This window comes from Falco rusticolus, chromosome 8 (assembly GCF_015220075.1).
Source record: "Falco rusticolus isolate bFalRus1 chromosome 8, bFalRus1.pri, whole genome shotgun sequence".
NCBI classification, from domain to species: Eukaryota; Metazoa; Chordata; class Aves; order Falconiformes; family Falconidae; genus Falco; species Falco rusticolus.
In genome coordinates, this window is record NC_051194.1 from 16965601 (window position 1) to 16980316 (window position 14716).

At 39.0% G+C, this 14716-nt stretch overlaps 1 protein-coding gene across 1 annotated transcript in view; it reads right to left on the reverse strand.

The window, feature by feature from the left end:
- The window catches only part of SLIT3 (slit guidance ligand 3), a 531438-nt gene that overhangs the window by 92098 nt on the left and 424624 nt on the right, over positions 1–14716 (reverse strand). The window contains exons 21-24 of the mRNA XM_037398361.1: positions 14145–14277; positions 4630–4698; positions 3440–3511; positions 3188–3259 (exon numbers count right to left, since the gene is read on the reverse strand). Of these exons, the coding sequence (XP_037254258.1) occupies positions 3188–3259; positions 3440–3511; positions 4630–4698; positions 14145–14277 (346 nt within the window). The remainder of the gene's footprint in view (positions 1–3187; positions 3260–3439; positions 3512–4629; positions 4699–14144; positions 14278–14716) is intronic.

Here is a 14716-nt window from a genome sequence, read left to right on the forward strand (position 1 = left end):
GCTCCTACGAATAGCACCTTTTACAGATTGACTGGGCAAATACAAGTAGTTGTTCTGCAACGAAAAAAAACAAAATCAAAACCCCACCAAAAAAAAAAAAAAAAAAAAAAAAAAAAAGCCAAAGAATATTTCTGTCAGGTCAAATCAGTCCAGCATCCAACAATGAAAGTATATTGCACAACTTGGTTCCAAGGTTGTGCCTGAAGAGTATTAGTGTGAGTTTTATCATCACACATATGACTATGTCTGTGTGAGCTTTGAACTGTAGTAAATAGCAATCAGCTTTTAGTAAAACTAGACTATCTCATGTTAGTAGAACATTCTGTAGCTCATTTTAACTTTTTTTTTTTCACAAACATAACACGGAAAATTTGTTTAGTGATCTAAGAAAGTATTTTTCTTTCTGGACTTTGCTTCTTAATTAAATCAGGACAAAATATCAGTAGTTACAATATCGTCACCAATAAAAATAATGTTAAAAATAATCAGTTCAGGCATACCAGAGAGTTCTAATATTTATAATTAATTTGTGTCAATCTCAGCTTTTTAACTTGTTTACATTTATCTTCTAAAAAAACCAAGCTTTGGACAAATAAACCCCCAAACCAAAAAAACCCCAACAAACCTACAATTTTTCACTGCAATAATTTTGGTGCAAAAAACTTCTGATATTGACTTTTGCTTATTAAAAAAAATCCTAAGGCTCTACATTGAAATTGCTCCCCAGCACACTTTGGCTGCCGTTATGAATAAGCCACGTGAAGACTGAGGATTAAAAGCCTGATTATGTAAACACTGATATATATTCAGGCGTAAACATAAACATGTTGACTGTGCAGTTTTCAGTTGGGCTTGTGCTGAAAAATGTAAGAGAGGGAGGACAGAACCAAGTATCTGTCAAGGATCAACTTCATCATACATCTATGATTATTCTGATTTTCAAATATGTATTTTATTTACTATAGAGGTAAAAAGTAAAGAAAACATAAGGAATTTGGCAGACACAAAAGCCTGTATGAGAAGGGTCTGCTACCTTCAAAGGCATGCACAGCCAAAGGTAATGAGACCTTTATATTCTTCCTATTTAGAAAAAAAAAAACCCAACCCACAAGGAAATTGTTTTGCTGATGTTTTCTCTTTTAAACTCCCCAAAGAATATGGATAATAAATAACTGACAATAACAGATTGCACACTGTCACTTGGAAGCCATTTTCTCTCTGGAGAATTGATTTTTAATAACAACATAGATGACACGTGGCAAAAGTTGTAGCTGATACCAGAGTTTTGTGGGTCGTCATAAATCAAATCTATTTGGAGGCTTCCAAATGCATGAAGCAGAGGCAGAAATTCCCATTTAGGCTTCATGTCACTTGTGCTACTCTGTGCAAGACAGGAAAGGCTTCTCCCTTGAAGGAGAAAGGGTTTTTTTTTTTTATTTGATTAGCACATATTTTAAAAAGCCAAAAGATAATAGCTGTTATTAAAATACTGCTCTTTGTTTCTGTCTATACATGGCCTGCGAGAACAGAAGTGAGAAGACAAATTGTAGCTGTTGGAAAGAGTGAGGCATGGTATATCTACACTGCAATTCAGGGTAGAGAGTCCCAAACTAGCTTGAGTATCAGAAGCAGGCCAGAAGACAGCTCCATATGGAATAATTTAATTGGCCATGAAACAGAATATATTAATCCGTGGCAGAATTTCAGGACCCATGTAACAGCTCAAATGTGACCATCCTAGTGCACTAGAAATCACAGTCTCAAGCCAAACTTAGAACACCAAATTCAAATCATGTACCTTCCTTGGGTTTACTAATGAAAACTGGGAACCTAAAGCTGTCTTGTAAGGAGGTTGAAACCTAGATATCTATTTTACCATTAAACAACTGCGGAAGAGCTCAGAGAAACAGCATTGCCTTATTGCTTCTGCAGTTGCAATACTGCCCATGTCAACACCTTAATGCCACACTTGGGGAGTCAACACACAGCAACCACTTCACATACAGAAACTTCTGCATGTGAATGACACCTAAGTTTTTAAAAAAATAGAAATTACTCATAAGAAGTTTCAAAGCACTCAGGACATATTATTCAGCTCCTCTGTCCTGATCTTTTAGTGTTCAAAGCTCTTTCTCCTTCAGTGGACTGAACAATTGCATCACAGATAAGCTATTTAATTTATGTGCTTCCTGTTTACTGTGCCAGTAAGGATGACCCACTTGTGTTGCTGGGCCATGGGGAGGAAGATGGTTTCTCCACCTTGCCCTGACAGCTGCACATGGTGTCACATGTCCACACAAACAACTGAGCAAACTCAACTCAAGGTTTGGTTCTGATGGGACAGATGGGGAGTGAGGGACAGTAAACACAAGACTGAAGCAGGAAGCAGAAGGTGCTTAGGAAAAGCTGGGGTGGGGGTGGGCACTGCTTACTGCAAGGAACAGGCCCACAGCCCACACTCTGTGGCAATGTAAAGAAGATGACTTTCAGAAGAGTTTGTAAACAAATTGTTCAGTCCAGAATGCTGCTGAAAGCAGCTACACTGGAAATAAAGAGTGCAGAAAAGAATTTCCACAGAAAGAAATCACACATGGACATCTCTCAGTGTGCCACCATCTCAGCGTTACTGGCGCCCAGCCTCTGGCTTGACTTCCTCATTGTTTTAGTGTGGGGACTTCTAACTTCTCTCCAGATTGCATTCTTTCCTGTAAAAATTTGCTCACAAATCTAAATTAATAGAAAATATTATAAAAATACACAAGTTTTCAGTAAAGACGCTCTTGCTGAAGCATCCAGTGGGAACTTGCACTGTAAAATATTATCAAGTTTTTACAGACCAAGAGAAAAGTCCTTTATTGTGGGGCACCCAAACATTGTTCAAATAGAAGAGACAAGCAGACTCTATGCAGTCGCTCGGAGGCCTGTTTTCCTGATAGTTCTTGTCCCTGAACTATCAGAAAAGTCATTCATCCTGCAAGTATGTAATTGGTTCTTTTCAAAGTTTAGCGTTCACCTGCTCTAGTCATTACTGGACATATTGCACCTAAATACAAGTACATTGAAGCTAATTGTGTGAAAATATTTATGACTACTGGATCAAGTGAAAGCCATCTGCTCATTAAAAACCTCCCTGCCACCAACAGCATTCTAATAAGCTGCAACTCAGCTGCACTGAAGTGGTACTTACAGCACTCGAAGAGACCTGAGCCCATTGAACGCGTGGACTGGAATACACCGGAGTCTATTGTAACTCAAGATGCTGGGAGAAGAGAGAACAGTTACAACATTGTATTTTCTTTGATTATTTCACTACTATTTCAACCACACAGAAGCATGGTAAGCCACATTCTTAAGTAACAAGACATATACTAATTGTTCAACACCAAAGATGGTGCCTGGAAAGCAATCAAAACTGTTACCAAAACGTTGGACTACTTACAGTGTCGATAACTGAGTCATGTTGCTGAAGGTGTAATTGGCCAATACGCTTATGCTGTTGTTGCTCAAATCACTGAAGAAACACACAGATAAAATATAATTTATATGTAGGAATTGAGAAATGTGGTTTTTAAAAAAATAAATAATATCTGCAAAATGCTTGAATCAATTCAAAAGTCACATACGATCAATTGATATATTTTCTAATCAACTTTGAAAAAGCTCTAAAAGCAAAGCACATCAGACTCCCCTAAAAAGCTTCAGACTCAGAAATACTAAGGCATATTTCCAGCATACAGCATTAAAAAAAATAATCAGTGAATACAAGCAAAATTTTTGAAGAGTAAATTATTAAATAATACAAGCACAGCTGAATATTTACTGTACCAGCTTGCTTTGCAATATATTATAGGCATACCATTTCCATGTGCCCTTCACATTGACAGCTACTAGAAAAAAAATATGTAATTTTTCATTTTAAAAAAGTTTTTTAGGCTCAAACAGAACATTTGTTTTTGTTGTTGCCCTCCCTTGAAAAAAAAAAAAATTAGGGATATTTCCAAATAAAACAGTCTCTTAAAACAGAGGATTCCAGTCTCCTGGTCCATGTTGGTTTTGTCTGTGGTTGTTCTGCCTATTTGACTTGAGTATCTACACAGCTGACTCAAACAGCATTTGAAAATTTCTGATAAATAGTTCAGCCAAGAAATTTTGCTCCTGCATACTTCAGGGAGCAACTTGCTGAACAGTCTAGTTGTGTCCCGATCTGTATGACTGTTCATAGCAGAAAAACAGCTATGCAAATTTTCATTGCCTTAGCATTATAAATACTGCCTCACCTAGAACAAATTAATGCAGCCTCCTCTGTTAATGACCTTTACAGGTTCACACAGATAAATCTGCCAAGCGAAACTGTAGCAGCCTGCAAGAGTTTAGTCCTTTTGCAGAGGCTGGAGGCTCCTGCAGAGGAAGGGTCTCTGGTGCTCTCAGTCACCTCGCTCTTTCTCCACTCTTTATGAACACTTACTGGCAGCAGTGGCCACTGTGAAATTCTTTCCAAATTCAAATTACATCAGGTTTTTCTGTTTTGTGGGTTCCACACCCCCCCAAATAGTAATTATTTATGTTCCGCCTACAACACAGTGCAGAAAGTCATGTGATTTTCTTGATATGAAACCATGTGTGTCTTACATCAGTGTCAGGTGTCTGAAGGTGGACAGCCCTTTCGGCACAGCAGTCAGATGGTTTCCTTCCAGGTATCTGAAAAAAGTCAGATTTGACAGTTACACAAACATGTTAACAAGAACTCCTGTCATTCAATCTGCACCATGAATGAGGAAAATATAAAGGCAGTCACTAAGGAAATTATTTTTGATTTATTGCTTTGAAACTATAACAGTTTGTCCTTTATAAGTGAAATATCCCAGATGCAAAGCATAACAGTAGCTTTTTTTTTTTTTTTTTTTTTTTTTGAAGGCTTGGGAGCAAATAAAGGATTTCTGGCCTACAGCAAACGGAAATGGCCATTTGGTTCTTCTATGACAGTAACTGAAGAAGGGGAGAAAAATTGTATGGCTTGTGCCCTGAACGTAAAGTTACCTGTAACAAGTTTCTATAAGAATGCTGAGTGCAGACTGACCTGTTTGAACAGTTTTTGTCTTGTGCGTGTAAGTTCCTCATAGAGACAGAACTGGAAGAGGAGCTGCACCACCAGGTCTCTGTGTTGCAAAAAGTCTCACTTACTCCAGTGTCAACACAGACATCCATGACTTTGATGCCACATCCATTACAGCAATTCCTACCGTGGCATATATACCCTCCTTACCTTTCCTTTTCAAATTATGCTGGTACAGGAGGAAAATTAGGTACAAATCAAAGACCAAAGACCAAGTTCTCTTTGAATACAGGCTCCTCCTACAAGCACTAAGTGTATTTAATAAAATAGCTTATGTTTCCAGGGTGGAAGTTTGAGACACCACTGAATGTGTCTCTATTCAGACAGATGTACAGTAGGGCTAAAGTCTTTTGGGGTAATCCTGTGTCCTCACACAGGCATATAGTACCTGTATTTTTCAGTTTTTGTCCACTAAGGAACATGAACATTCAGTAAACCAAGTGAAAAATCCTGAACGAATATAATACCTTCCCAAAGTTTGCCTAGAAGAGAGCTTGGGTACTCAAGACTCCACAGCTATCTGTGGTAGCAATGGGATATGGTGATTTTCCCGCTTACTATAAAATAATAGAGACAGAGCTGGAATTCTTTCCCTTAACCTTGGGTTTTGGGTGAAACTGCATCCCTGGAAGATACAAGTCTGCAATGGAATCTGACCACTGTGGTGCCACAACACTGTCAAAGTAATCCTCCAGACATCTGCCAGAAACCATATCCACCTAGGACACAAATCCAACCTCCTCAGAAAGTACTGTGTAGGAGGAAGGCACTCCTCCCTCCACAGGTGAGGATAAAGTGTGAAATGGTATTTCCCTTCCTTACAAGATATTTTGGGGGATTTTTCCTAAGGTAGACATGGGCAAATGCAATCGACGTGGTGTGTTTTGGAAGATAATCAAGCACATCCAGAAAATGCAGCCCACAGACACCAGAACACTTAATGCGCTGCCTCTACTACTGAAAATATAATCTGATAATAATTTTAAGAATTTTTATTCCACACATACAATTGCCTTTTCTTTGGCAACAGACCTCCTTATTCTGCATTTACTATAGCAAACAACAACAATAATAGATTGTTACTGTGTTGCATGTTCCCCCTCTGCATTAACTGTAACAACACAGAGATACTTGTGTAAACTAAATCCAAGAAAATTTTCACACAAACTTTATTTTTACATTATTTAAAAATAAAATCTGTAAACACTAACAGAATTTCTTACATAATACATTTTAAAACCAACACATTTTTTTTCCCCCTCTTCTATTTCAGCACAATGCCCTCTCACCATTTTCTGCTGCTTCAGCTCTCTTTTCAACTAGATTACTCCAACTAAACTACCCCAGCCTCATGGTAACCCATTCTGCCTGTGCACAGGATCCCATCAAGGCAGAGATACTTAGCATGCGTTGGAGCTGACCCAGCTGCTGCTAGGATAAGGTTGGACAAGTGGGACTACAGGCTTTTGAATTTTTAACCAAAAGAAAAATCCTTCCCTAATGAAAAAAACCCAAACTATTGAACAAATTAATCTCTCCATTCACAAAGATCACAAGCATCGAGTGCCAGTGTTGCACAGTAAACAGTCAGCCCTTGCAAAGTAGTGGCAGCTGCTCTGCTGATGCAGATTATCACAAACCAGAGTACAGGTTAGTTACACTGCATTTACACCTCCCATGGATATTCATACTCAGCAAGTGTAAAGTCACTTGCTTCATTTTGACTAAATTTGTTATAAATTATTTTGAAAATGGAGGTCCTTAGCAAATTCACACCATAAATTGTTACGCAGAAGACCCTCAGAATTCAACCACATATGTTACTATTTAAACAGGGCAAATCATGTCTCATTTCCCCAGACATGGTCTGCTATGGGTGCAACAGGCCACTGGGAGCCTGCGCCTTCTTTTTCATCCCAGAAAGTCACAAATCTTAAACCCGTGCATAAGGGTAGGTTAAGGTTCCAGTCTTTATTCCAAATGTAAAATCCAAAGGATTTTCAAAGGAAATCAAATTCAGGTCATGTATTATGCATTTGGAAGCTATATATGATTTTCCTTTAGGAAAGGAGACTCAACTCTTGCAATGTGTTGAAATCTTCAGAAATACATTTTGAGGGTATTCTCTTGTTGATCTCAGTATGAAGCAGCCTGAAATTTGAACAAACTGATGATGGCTAGCCAAGGTTTTTCTCCCCTGTTTTGCTTTCTGGTGCAATCAAAAGTCAAAGGTGCACATTTTAATCCAGTGCTTCATTATTCAGCCTAACATAGACATGCAGACCCCTGGGGTTAAACTCCTACAGAAGATCCGCTTTAAATAGCTTTGGATTTGTACTGCAAGCTATTTGATGGTTATATAAATGTGCTAGCAGAAAGCTGCAGTACTTACACCAGTGGTATAACTTCTGAACAAACAGAATTTTACACTGAAAAATTACTGATTACATACTTTTCATCCATGCCCAAGAATAATTCACCACTGTTAAACCTTTCACCACATTATACAAAGAACAGCAGTATTTTCTAAGCAAAAGGCATTCATTTCAAAAGCACATTTAGCTGCAATGATTTTGAAATAACTAGAGCTTTTAGGGTGTAAGAGCATGCCAAGAATCAGGAGGAACTGAGGTGCAATATTTGGAGAAACCAGTTGCTGCAGGTGAACTGTTGCCCACTGCGGGCCAGGCCTCTGTCAGAGCAAGGAGGGGACGTGGGGACAGCAGCTCTGCACCTTGCTGGGCTGAAGATGACATATGGGGGCTGCAAGAGGGCTGGAAACCAGACAGAGTGAATGAAAGAATTCATGAGGGTGAAGGGGCAGAGCCCAATTACAAAACTCTGTGTATTTATGTATAAGCATACATAAATAAAAAAAACATGGGTGAAGCTACAGACCCCCTGCCCAAACAAAACAAGCCATAAACAGAATGATGTGGAGGGAATATTGTACTTTTAATTCTTTTCAAACCTTAGCCAAAGGAAGATGATGTACATGGCATCTGGTATGCAAAGAAATTCTGGCATGAATGAAAAAAATGTATGTCTAATTTTAATGTTCAGAGTCAAGTTATTAATATACAGACAGAGTCAAGAGTGGGTGTCAGCTGCCTTAACATAGATACACTGACTAGTATCCAAAACAACCACATTTGCTTCCTAAAATCTCTAGAAATTTGAAATTGGTTTTTGCTCCATGAACACTGCTGGGAATCCTGAAGTCTCAACAATGACTTGTAAGCAACAAGCAATCACCAGAGCCAAAACTGAACAAAAACCCCAAACCCATGTGTTCATGTTCTCATAAAATGCCACCAAATGCCTACCAGGAAAGGCTTCTTCTAGAACATGACTGAATGCTGCAGACAGGTAGCTGTTTGGCCAGGATGGCTGGCGCTGCGGGCCATGGCCATGCCTTGCTCCATGCCTGCATCAACCACGCCCGCTCTTGGAGCCCAGTGCCTGCAGCAGCCCTGGGGCTCATCCAGCACCTTCCACACACACTAACATCACACATAAAAAATTTAAAACTATGCATAAAAGATGACAGCTGTTCCTTTTCCAACTTGTCTATTTTTATACTGAAACCACTTGGATTGGAAGTGATATAACCAGCAAAAGGTGCCAAAGCATCATGTAACGATTTGAATCACTTGGAACCTTTTTTGTACTGAAATGTCTATTCAGCCATAAAGTCAAGCTCACAGCAGCAATCTGTGCTAAGAGAAGAAACTGGAGAGAGAAATCAGTTCTTAGGCAGTAATTGAAAAGGCACAAAGCCCTTCCTTTATTTCTTTAAATACTTCATCTAGAATGTTACATTACAAAAAAAAAATAGAATATACTTGACAATTTTATGCAGGTCTAAATTAAGTTATAGTCTAAACTTCTTAATGCAGATACCCAACATCCTAAAATTTTGAGGCAAGTTTCATTTCCTAAAAATGGTGGTCTAGAAGAGAACTGAACAGTGACAGATGAAACATCCACAAAATGTGAATTTTAAGAGCTTCAATTACAGTTTCTTGAGAAGAAACAATATTCAACTATGTATCTAGATACAAATCTGGTTCTTGAACTTTCTTAAGTTTTGGCAGATTTGGACTCTGGATTTTGCTGCATTTGTATGCACGACAACAACCTGCAGGTTTGATGCACAGGACCATGGCTGTGTTTGAGAGAAAAGTGAAGGCCCTAAAGTTAAACTTACCTTTAGTCTCTATTAGTGCTGAAGTCGCCTTTCCAATATGTACTCAAACGTCATCAGTCACAGAACACATTCTTTGATAGTATTGATACCATTTACTTTTTCTAAACCATCAGATTTGAAACACAGATCAGCTGTAACTAAAATAGCCTTCTACAGAACTACCCATTCTCTCAACGGGAGGATCTATTTTCTCAATGGGAGAATTCTCTGCGGTGAATTAAGCAGGCTGTAAAACCTTTTATGATATAGGACCGTGTAAGCCTAAGCTTTGATCCAAACTGTTTCTCTCCTTTATTATGAAACAAAAATTCACTGAAGTCTGTGTTAACGGTCAATGTGTAAAATAGCGCAGATTGCCAGAGAAGCCAAAGCACTTCCATACTCAACCAGATGATTTCCATCAGATACCTCACTTCAGTTATCCCTTTGATCAACAGCAATACAGGCATACTGAAAAATGCAACTAAATTCTTACAGTATTCTACATGTATCATAACTAACTGCTTAGAGCATATTTATCGCAACAATTTGCACGGCCCAGGTATGAGCCACCATTTTTTGTCACAAGTCAAGAGAAATCAAAAGTGCCTTTGAAGACGGATAGGAGGGTTGAGATTGGTGGTAAATACCTCCAAGCAAATGTGGCAGCAAACGTATGGGAGGCAACTGTCAAAATCATCTCGGCAACTGGACATTCAGCTGAATGAAGGTGCCATGCTAAGGCTGAGGAAGAAACAGGCAGCAAGCTAGGGGGGGGGAACAAAGAGCTACAAGTTCAGTGGGATCCCTCTGCTAGTAAGCAGGTCAGCTGCTTGTGGAAACCATTGTGCCAAGTTCTGAATGAGCTTGCAGGCTAAACGAACCTAACACTCAGAACAAAAAACACAAATGGGAGAGAGAAAGTCTGTGAGGAGAGAAAGAGAAATGGCAAAAGTAATGCAAATATTAATATATATATTAATACAAATGGAAGAAAATAATCACTAACAGTGATGTATGGATGCAGGTTTTCCCATCAGTGCTATCATATAGCTCAGTGTCATGACATTTGGAGTCTAGAGATGACATGATTAGTACATATTTATTCTAAAATACACCATGCTCATTATGTTACAGCTTATGCACACGCCATCCACATAATTGCCTCCAGTGTTTTTCCCCAGTGCAAAATATTATTTGCTGTAGGTCCATAAAAGCAGCTGGATGCTGTCAGATAAGACTTTATTAGAAATAGACTCTGGTTTTGTGAAAAAAAAAAAGAAAAAAACTAGTGTTCACACACTGAGATAATATGCAAAAGGAAAAAGAGCATGGGAAACTTAGTTCAAACAGATTTGGGGGTGGGTGGGGGGAAAGAAGAAGAAAAGGAAAGCCTAAAACACTAAACAGCAGCAAGGCTAAGTTCCAAACTAGCTCACTGCATGAACATTTTACTTCTGAACATCTGGATGAGAAAATTGTGTACGTTCAAAAAACCCAAGGCTTCTCTTTGGAACAAGCAAACAGTAGGAAAAAAAGTAGGGAGTACGTAAATATACAGCAAAGGAATTTGCAAGAAACAGCATAATATTTCCATGTTCCCAAGAAGCTGAAAGAAGGCTTGCCCATGATGATGGGGTTTTGTGAAGGAATAGCTGAGAAACAGAAATTTGTTGCATCATCATCCTTCTTAAAAAGCCAGGAGACTTAGTGATCTTTTCAACTCTATTTTAGATGGAAGCCTTCCCTGCCAAGGTAATCCCTCCTCCCAGGGGTGGTACAAACCAAACACAAGGATGTCTCCTGTCATTCCAGCCTCTAAATAAGAAGGAGATAATGGCTTTCACATGTTTTGTGTATATACACATCCAAAACAGAAACTCATGAAGAAAGTTGGAAGGAGCGAGCTTATGTCTCCAGTCCACCATGCAATAAAACATTGCTGGTGATCTTTTTTTGCTGACCTCAGGTACAGTGAAATTCGACCCAGCAAAGGGTAACATTTTCCCTATGTGCCTGTGCAAGATGTATGTTCATTTTTGCACATTGCTATTTAATACCTGTTACAATGAAAGAATTCCTGGTTTAAGACTACTTTAAGACCTCTAAAAGAATTTAAAAGAACTTCTGTGAAGGTTATATTCAGCTGTAACATATTGGTTTATCTAGATACATGGCAGTTATTTTTCTTAAACCATATTGTATAAAAACACACTGCAGTTCAATAAAAAGCACTGCAGCTAACATGCCTTGTAAATTAATATATCAATAATAGAAGTTTATAAATGTCAGACCGGTGCATTTTTAAAAATGCCACTAAAATGCTCCCCCGTATCATATCACCGTTCAGGCATCCCTGAGGGAGGGAGCTGTGGGCTGCCAGGACAAGGGGCTCTTTATGCCCTTGTCCTCTCCTTGGCATGACCTCCATCCTTGGCGACTGTGGCTTTGTGCAAGTGCCTGGCAGGAGCACGGACACCCCCGCATGCTGCCGAGAGGTCTCTGACATGAGTGTGGAAGGAGAGAAAGGCAGCATGGGTTGCGGTAACACAGGGAAAGGGTTTTTAATGTATTTGAGCTCCTGTGACTGTGGTAGCAGTGAGGAAGGTGAAGGCACCCCTGCCCTGGCAAGTGCTGCGGCCCTCTCTAGCCAAGCAAAAGCCGTGGTATCTTCTGCAGCAGATAACTTACGCACTCTCTGGTTTCAAGTGCTACACAGGTATCAACTCCTGCCACAGAAAGAAAACAGCTTTAGGAAGATACTCCAGCCTTAGGACATAGTTCAAGGGATCCAGGATCGTCCAAGGAAAATGGGGGTATTTTGGTGTGAGGAGTACAAACAGATTGAACAAGATAAATCTTTTTCACCCTGTGCCCAGAAAGCTATGGGGTTCTCCCTGCCAAGTTTCACCTGTCCTCAAAATGAGGCATGAGGTGGGGTTCCACAGGAGATGCTGTTTACCACAGCAGCAAGGACAATTCTCAAATCCAGAACAATAAAAATACTTAAGTTCACATGAGCAGCTTGGGACCCAGATGATATAGTCCTTTCTAGATTACAGGCAACATCTTTATCTTAATTGGGAAGCAGAAGGAAAACAAGTATGATTGATAAGATTTATGTATGTATTTATTTATTGACACAGTTTCCACAAAAGTGAAATTTTTAGCTTCAGTACCTGCAGCTCATCTTTTGGTATCGATTAAAATAAGGAGCTCAGTATATGTTGGTTAAGAGGAGAGTGAGATCAGGATTGAATTTTGAGACAGCTGGGACAGATTCAAGGTTATATTTGCAGAACATGAAATATTCAGAGCCAGCCAGCCCATGGCTGACTCTGTTCTGCTGACACATTTCTGGATTGAAAGCAGAAAGCCGAAGTAGAGGCTTGCACAGCCAAGAGGCTCCTACTGAAGAAGACAGTCACGTAAACTCCTATGAACTCAAACTGCTCAATTCCAGGCTATTGCCTCATTTGCCAAGAAATAGCTTAAGAAATATAGCAGTTTTCAAGAATGTGAGATTAGTTTCACTCTTTTTGTGAAAGTTATGTCGTCAGTGTATCAGATAGTATCAGTAAAACTCAATATGCAAAATTCAAACATAAGAATTCCTTAGTGTGGCAGTGGAAATCAAAGTAACATCTGTGATATCTTATTGTCAGCAAGACACATTTGAATGCAATGAAACCTGAACAAGAACAGAGCAGAAATCACCTTGCAGACTTTTTATCACTGATAGCAATATATAAGGGAGTAAAGGCCAGGACTCGGCTTTTAATTCAAACCACTATTATCCATGCTCTGGTCAACAGCATTTCAAGGATGCATTCACTAATGCAAAATTTCCATGTTAATTTAAGTTACCACATGTGCTTTCAGTACACTCCTCATTCAGCAACAAAGTCTTGGTTTTGACTACAACACTGGTAAAAACAGTGAAAACTCCTTTCTCCCCCTGTGAAGGGTGTAAAGCACAGCTAAAACCAGGACAGGTGTGTATCTCATTCATTAGCTGCCTTGTTACTAAACAGTAAAAATAGTACTAGATACTAAAAAATAGCAGAATCAGATTTTAGTTCATTACAAAATTCACTGAACATACCAACTAACTCAACCAATTACTTTCACATAGAGATGTTGATGAGATTGTAATAAGTTTCAGTAACAACTCACCTGGGATAGATTTGAATAAAGACCTAAAGGGGAAAAGCTCAGTATTTCTACTGCCAACTGTTTAAGCCAAACAGTTCCACCAGTGTATTTTATTTCCTTGGAAAGAACCAAAATCCAGTATAAAGTCATAGCGAGGGGTAGATGGAAAGACAACTAGAAAGATGGTTCTCAAGTAGGATGAATTTACTTTACAATTTAATCTAATTATCTGTTATTTTAGCCATTTCATGAGGTTTGGAGAAAAGAATTCACTGTTTGCTTCCACCACTGGCTTTCTTTTTCTTTTTTTTTAATCTCCTCCGAGGATAATTAGCTCACAGCTGTGTAAGTCAGGAACATATTTTCATCATCCTTTCAAACTGCCTGTTGTGAGCTTAGGCTTCTCAGAAGCACTATAGGATTATTTGATACTAATATATGCATTTGTTCCCTACACACAGAATTAATGGGTACAAGGATAGATAAACTCTGTTCCCATTACAGAACAATGTATTCAGTCAAGGGAAAAATAAATATAAAAATAACAGTCAAAACATATGGAAAGCACCAAAGCACAAAACACCAGTCACTAAACTCAAAGGCAAAACCCCCAAGGACCTACAAAGCTCCACTATGATGTAATTTCATGAACTTCTCATGAAAGGAGCTATGTAAAAGGTAACTCACAGCTCAGTCACGTCTTTGGGAATTCCTTTGGGCAATATCCGCAGCCCTTTGTTGCTGCAACGTACCACCGAGTCCACACAGGTACACTGGGAAGGACAAGGAGGTGAAAGCAAGCAGCTGCTTTCATCATTACCTGCAGAGGGAGAGGAATGGAGTAAGGAAGTCAGCTTTACAGCCCAAAGTCACACACTTTGAAGATAACTGCTTACAAGGACTAAGGAGAGACATCCCTGAATCCATGGTAACCACCAAAATATTCTAAAGTAGATCCAGTGTTCTAGATCAACCTGCCTTCATACAGGTTCTTTAGGCAATATGAACAACAGTTCAAAACCTGAAGAGCAATATTTTTAAATAAATATTTTTTCTTAGGAGTATCTACTTCTCTGTAATTTTGCAAATTACAGTAAAATTAGTTATGTGAATCCCAAACACTCCCCCACCCCTACTGTACCAGCTGAAACAGAGAACTTGACCAGAATACTGCCCTTAAATTCACCTAGACAGATGATATTCACTATCCACTCTGCTTTAGGAAGATTTTTTTTTTTTATTATTCAGTTTTTAGATGT